The sequence below is a fragment of the Gekko japonicus genome, unplaced genomic scaffold (genome assembly GCF_001447785.1).
Source record: "Gekko japonicus isolate JY-2015 unplaced genomic scaffold, Gekko_japonicus_V1.1 scaffold21, whole genome shotgun sequence".
Lineage (NCBI taxonomy): Eukaryota > Metazoa > Chordata > Lepidosauria > Squamata > Gekkonidae > Gekko > Gekko japonicus.
Genome location: NW_015173122.1, coordinates 2425171 through 2431746, shown reverse-complemented (window position 1 = coordinate 2431746; position 6576 = coordinate 2425171). Strand labels below are relative to the sequence as shown.

The window sequence follows — 6576 nt, the reverse complement described above, 5'->3', positions numbered from 1 at the left end:
CTAACCCCCCCCCCCCGGGGGGGGGGGGTTGGTGTGCCCACCCTCTTTAAGGAGTGGTACCCATTTTATCTACTCACCGAAGCTTTCGAACCGCTGGGTGGACGGCGAGCTGGGGACAAGGCTGGTAGCTCACACCAGCGCGGGGCTAGAACTGACCACCTCCCTTTGCCTCCATGTCTGCAGCCTCTCTATCCTGCAATGTTGCTGCCGTGGCTGCAGCCTTGGAGTAAGAGACCTCTGCCTTTGAAAAAGGGGGCTCAGCCTACAAGTATATCCACCTCGGGTTGCCAAGTCTGAGTTGGGAGATTCCTGGGGATTTCAGGGGTGGAGCCTAGTCAAGGTGGGGTTTGGGGAGGGGAGGGGAGGGACTTCAGGAGGGTGTGACGCCGTATTGACTGACTTCCAAAGCAGCCCTTTTTTCCCGGGGAACTGATCTCTGTCATCTGGAGACCAGCTGTCATTCCAGGAGATCTCCAGCCACCTCCTGCAGACTCCCAAACAGCAAAGAAGGGAGTATGCAGGCCCGTAGCTACAGTGGGGCAAAGCAGTCAGAGAGTGATTCAGCAAGAACACAACTTTATTCTTCAACTCAAACGCAACTCCAACACAGATCAACATCTGATAGCCAGAACAGAACAGTCCAGCTTTTACATTGCAGTTGCCCTGCTTTTAAACATTCCTGGCTAATGTAGCCACGCCCACTGTACACATACCAACCAATAAGGTTGTTCACATAAGGACCAATCACGGCTGTTCCCACTAAGGGAGCTTGCTGCGAAGTGATTGGCTTGTTACTTCCTGGGCTAGCAATACCATTGGATGTATTTGGATCCTAGCCCAGGATGAAGCTTAACATTACAAGTCAATGAGATGTTTCACATACATCATGCATTCCATGGCAGCTCGCTTTGGAACACCCCCCCCCCCCCCCCCCCCCGACTTCCTGCCAAGGCCCCCCACACACACTTCCATCCAGCCCCCAGGCCCTCGGCTCTCTGGGCTGCCTAGAGGACTCCTGACACTCTGGGCCGCCTGGAGGACTCTCTACCACCGCCCCTTCCTCAAGCGCAACTTGCCTCCCCACTTAGGCAGGCAGAGTGCAAACGCTACAAAAATGAGGTTTTTTTAAATTTAAATTTTATTTTCTGTTTTGTGACATCAGTGCCCCCTGACTTATTTAAAGCCCCCCCCAAAAAAATTACAAAATTCTGGCTACGGGCCTAGGGGGATGTTGGGTGATAGTGAGATATTGAAAAAATGGTATTTAGCAGAGATAAGATAGTCCAGCAGAGCCAGAGTAAAATAATTCAGACTCAGAATCCATGTGTGATTAAAATATAACGTTTTTACTAAATTCTAGCATGGGGAAGTGTAACTGGGATGAAAATAACAAAAGAGCATAATCAGTTACACTACAAATACAAAACTAGAAGAGGGAGATTATGGCTGCTCTTCTTCTTCTTCTTCAGAACACACACAAAGACGGGAAGAGAAGCCATAAAATGGTAATACACCTTGACACTTTAGTCCCAATCAAATTCCTAGATCAGGGAGAAAATTCCCAAGAACATTGGTTACATGAGAAACATATGACTTCCTGTGGGTAACATAAACAAACATTTAACCCCAGATATACTGAGTGTTTTCAACTTGTAATACCCAACAGGGGACATTATACAAGAGATCAAACCATGCATAAATAACGAGAAATATTTATTCGACATTCAGTGAGTGCGATGATCTAAACCTATATAGAGTAGTTTTTCCAAAAATACAACATGATAGTCAGAAACCTCAAAAATACATCGTCCAAATGCACAAACAATCCTATTAATCCACCTTCAGAAACGGTCCAAGGCGAGATGTGTTTTTCAAAGAGGAATGATAAACATTTATATTTGGAGTTTTCACTGCTTCAGGAACTTGACTTGGACTATTTCTGAAGGTGGATTAATAGGACTGTTTGTGTATTTGGACCGTGTACTTTTGAGTTTCTGACTATCGTATTGTATTTTTGAAAAACGACACTATTTGTTTATTTATTATTTATTTATTAAATTCCTATCCCGCCCTCCCCGCAGAGCGGGCTCGGGGCAGCTCACATTCAGCAGCACCATGTGCCAGGTCATAGAAAACATATAAATACATAAAAATGAGATAAAACAGTCACATATTATACAGTTAAAGTTAAAGTGCTCGCGATGATGGTGTTGGTCAACCATGTTGGTCTGAAGCAGTAGAACAAATTTAGAGTCCAGTGGCACCGTTAAGACCAACAAAGGTTTACCCAAGGTACGAGCTCTCATGTGCATGCACACTTTATCAAATACATCAGAATGGCAGGCAACGTTCAAACTTACAGCCAGAGAATGAACAGCAAATTAACATGCAACACGATGATGATCAAGATATGTGAAGTGACACTAGATAACAAGTTAAGGTTATAAGGCCAACAGTTGTAAAGTAATAAATATGTCAAACTAGCAGATAAATGTCTAAAGGTGTTTTTTTCCTCATTGTGGGAAGTGACTGACTCATTGAATGTTGAATACATATCTTTCGTTACTTATGCACAGTTTGATCTTTTGTATCTTTTGTATAACCACCTGCAGACTTGTGACCCTAATGTCTGCCCCATGAGGAATGGACTAGCCACCCTCTCTTTCAAAGGGTAATTGAAACCCCCAGCTCTCCCAGGCCAAGTGTGACGGATGCTGTGGCGTAGGGTTGCCAGGTCCAGGTTGGAGCCTGGGGAGGACAGGGACCTCAGCGGGGTACAATCCCACACAGTCCACCCTCCAAAGCATCCCTTTTCTCCAGGGGAACTGATCTCTGTAGGTTGGAGATGAGCTGTCATTCTGGGAGGGTCCCCAGGTCTCGCCTGGAGGCTGGCATCCCTATGTGGTAGTCCCAGCAGGAAGTCAGTGGTAAGATAGCAGTGTGTCCATATCTTACCTCCGTTTCACTCCTGGAATACTTAGACAAAGATGTTAGATGACTCTGGGCGTGTCTCGCCCTGCCCAGGATAAATGTGAAAACAGGCTCTGGATAGAAGGGCAGAGAGAGGATTCAGGTCCCGCCCCAGGTCCCTGTTCCCTTGACCCCGTAGCACAAGCAGTCAAGTATGGAGGCACCGGTTGGATTCCCACCGCTGACACTGTTCACAGTCCAGTGGGCAGCCTGGATTCTCTGAAGGGGTGAAACACGGCATCATTTCTCTTGCTCAGACTATCAAGTGTCTTTGCATTGGGTCGCTGCAAAGAATGCGACTGGGCTCTCTGTTTTCCTAGCCCTGTCAAGAGGAGGCTGGGATTTGGAACAGCAGCCTCCTGAGCGTTCCCTGGTAGCAGCACGAGGAAGGCTGAAGCTGAATCAATTGAGTCTTCTTCCGAGTTCTGACCTGGCTATATATCCTGCTGATCTGGGCCTTGGCTCTAAAGTCCTCCAGCAGCTTGCTAAGCCCCTGGGATTTGCGGCTATCACCTCTTCCTGTCTGCCTGTCTAGCCCCTCCCTGGCTGAAGCCTGGTCCTGCTCCACTGGGATTCCATCTGCAGCACCTTGTTCTCCTGGCTTCCTGCATCCAGGCACTAAACCCCCCACCCCCCACCCCAAGTTCTTTTTTTTTTTTAATAAAGATTTTATTGACTCTCCTAAAAAGGGGAGGTGTTTCGCTTAAAAGGAAAAATGGGGGGGTATATAGTGGGAGAAAGAGAAAGCTGAGTGATATATTAACTGGTAAATTAAACTGTTAGTAATGTCCAAACATTCTTCTTAGGCTTCTTCTGTGTGTTGTCAAACATCTTTTTTTCAGTCCGGTCACAAGTAGTTCTATGTTAGTATGTTAGTAATGTTCCTTTGAATTTCTGTTAAAAAGTCTCTTCAGGGCGCATTCAGAACCGCTTCTTTGCGTGCTGGTTACTTTTACACTCCCGATGACGTGGAGGAGCTTCCTCTGTTTTCCTCACCTTCCGGCTTTTTTCAATCGTCCTTCGGGTTGCTGTTAACGCTTTCAGTTCATGTGCTATAAATCCTCTTCCTTTCATGCCGTTTCAGGAGGTCTCCAGCTTTGAGAATGGTATTAAATTTCAATTTCGCTTTTATCCGCTCCCAAACTCTCCGCTGGATCCTCCTCCGCAACTGTTGACTTTTATAAGCGCTTACAAGGCACTTCTCGCTGTCACAGTGCAAACTTTTCCGTTTTCCACAATCCCCCGTCAGATTCACAACCATAAACAATCCAAGCATTAAGCAGCCGGCTCTCACATATAAGCAAACGCCCAGACGGAAGTCCCTCCCTGCTTCTCTGCTTGCTTTTAGTTCTTTTTCTCTGCATTTTGACAACTCACAGTTAAGCCGATCTTTTCTTTTTCCATTTTTTCGGATGGTCGCTTTATCACTCGGTGACGTCTGGTGGCTCCGCTAAACCCCGTGAAACAGGGTCGCTCATGCAGCAAGGTCCATTGGGGCAGGGCATGGCGGGAGCCTCGGTCTTCGACCTCTCGGCCGAAAGAGAGACTCCCCCCTAGTGCGCCCTAAAGCGCCCCGGATCCGAGCTCCTCCATTCCTGAGGGGCTCGTTCGGGTCTCCACTCGCGCGGATTCGCTCCTCCACCGCGGGCGGGCGAGACGACCTCGGGAGCGACCCGAGGATGCGTCCGCCATTCGCGGGAGCCAAACCGGAAGCCCCCCACCCCACCCCAAGTTCTGTCTGGCCCCCACTAAGGCATCCTTTCCCTCTTCCTTGCAGGCTCATCATTCGGAATGGAAATGACATTGAAGCACCCCCCGTGTATGATTCCTATGAGGTGGAGTACCTGCCGATCGAGGGGCTGGTCAGCACGGCGCGTGGCTTCTTCATCGAGCTGACCACAGACAGCAGTGGCGTGGCCACAGGCATGGCGCTGCGATATGAAGGTGAGGTTTGAGGGCTGCCGGGAAAGACACCACGGACATTCTTCCCCGATGACTTGGGGAGGCTTCATGCAGCTTGCACACCTGGGAACAGCTACCCTGGCCCCGGTCACACAGGCCAGATAACGTGGGGGGGGGGAGGTGTGGCTGTTCACCCCGGAGCAAAATTAAGCATGGTAGCCCGATCACATGGTCCCCCGAGTCTCCATGCTTTGGCTGTTAGCTGACGATGCTGCAGCGTGGCAAAGAAGCGGTGCGGCGCAATTACACAAGCGTTTGTGCGCATGCACAGTTCCACGGAGCAGCACTGCTTTCTGTTTCGTGTTTGTGCGCATGCGCTTACAAAAAACATCCAGTTTGCGACGGGACGTGGACGGGCGCCAGATGCCACGGGATACTAGTGCTCCCGCAATCAGACGCCCACCTGTGCCATGCGTTTTCCTAATCCTAGTGCACTTTCCTTGGTACTTTAAACTCCGCATCTTCGGTGGGACGCCATGGGTTGGCCACGGGTGCACTATGCTTCCCAGATGTTGCAGTGTGATCGCACCCCAAAAATCCGCCCAACATTTGTGCCTTTCACGCAGCAAATTCTCTGTGTGACTGGGGCTGCTGTTTCCTTGTGATACTGCACATGGGTGCATACACCATTCACATGTGCAGCATCCCATGGGAAAATGGACCCTCAGGCTATGGCTAAGGAGGAGATGATCTGGTTGTTTTCTTTGTTTTAACTCCATATACTAGTGTGTTCTCACCAGTTTTGGTTCATCTCCGTTTTATTTCTGTGGCCAGTCATTCTTTGTTTTTTTAGACCAGTGATACCCCATTGATGCTATGATAACATGCACCGTGAAAAACACGCTAAGTTTAACAAGGGATATTTGGTGCAAGGAAAGAGAAGCTGGTACAAAACCCAAGACCGGCAGGTTTGTTTCTCACAAAGATGAAGTGAAATCAGGACAGGAAGACTCAAGCTGGACCTGGCAGGTTTCAGAATTCAGTCTTCGCTGTTCAGCCACCGGAGGAAGGGCAACTGAGAAGAGGGAGCAGGTACCGTCTCCTTAGAGGCATCCTGCAAGCCTACAGTGTTAGGCAGGCCTGTCTGCTGACCAGGCAAAGGAAGAAGGCGGGGTCCTGATTTTTTAGACAGTGCCTGGCCAATCCAGAGGCTCCTTGTTGGTGTTATCCATTCAGTTGTGTTCAACTCTTGGCGATTCTATGGGCCGGCTCTCTCCACGTTTGCCGATCTTGTACTGTTTCGGACATTCAGGGCTTTTTTTGTAGAAATAGCCCAGAACAGGAACTCATTAGCATAATAGGCACCACCCAACAGCAGAAACTCATTAGCATATCAGGCCACACCCCTGACAGTACTGCTCATTAGCCTATTAGGCCACACACCCCACACCTTCCCTTGGCTTGCCCGGGCAAGCTGGCCCTTGGACAGGCCGGGGAAGGCATGGGGAGGCATTTAAACCTCCCCGGTCCTTCCAGGGGGCCCCCCGGCCCACCCACCTCAGAGTCACGGGGGGGTCCACTCTCCAGGCCTTCCCTCTGTAGCCACACATGCAGAGTTTTTGGCTGTAGTGGGTGTGGCCAACTCTGAAGCCAGCCGGAACTCCGTTCCTGTGCGTTCCTGCCTGAAAATAGCCCTGCTGACAT

General features: G+C 49.4%; 1 protein-coding gene across 1 annotated transcript in view; it reads left to right on the top strand.

Moving 5' to 3' along the window:
- The window catches only part of SEZ6 (seizure related 6 homolog (mouse)), a 61704-nt gene that overhangs the window by 32702 nt on the left and 22426 nt on the right, over nucleotides 1–6576 (top strand). Inside the window, exon 6 of the mRNA XM_015421859.1 lies at nucleotides 4748–4914. Within this exon, the coding sequence (XP_015277345.1) occupies nucleotides 4748–4914 (167 nt within the window). The remainder of the gene's footprint in view (nucleotides 1–4747; nucleotides 4915–6576) is intronic.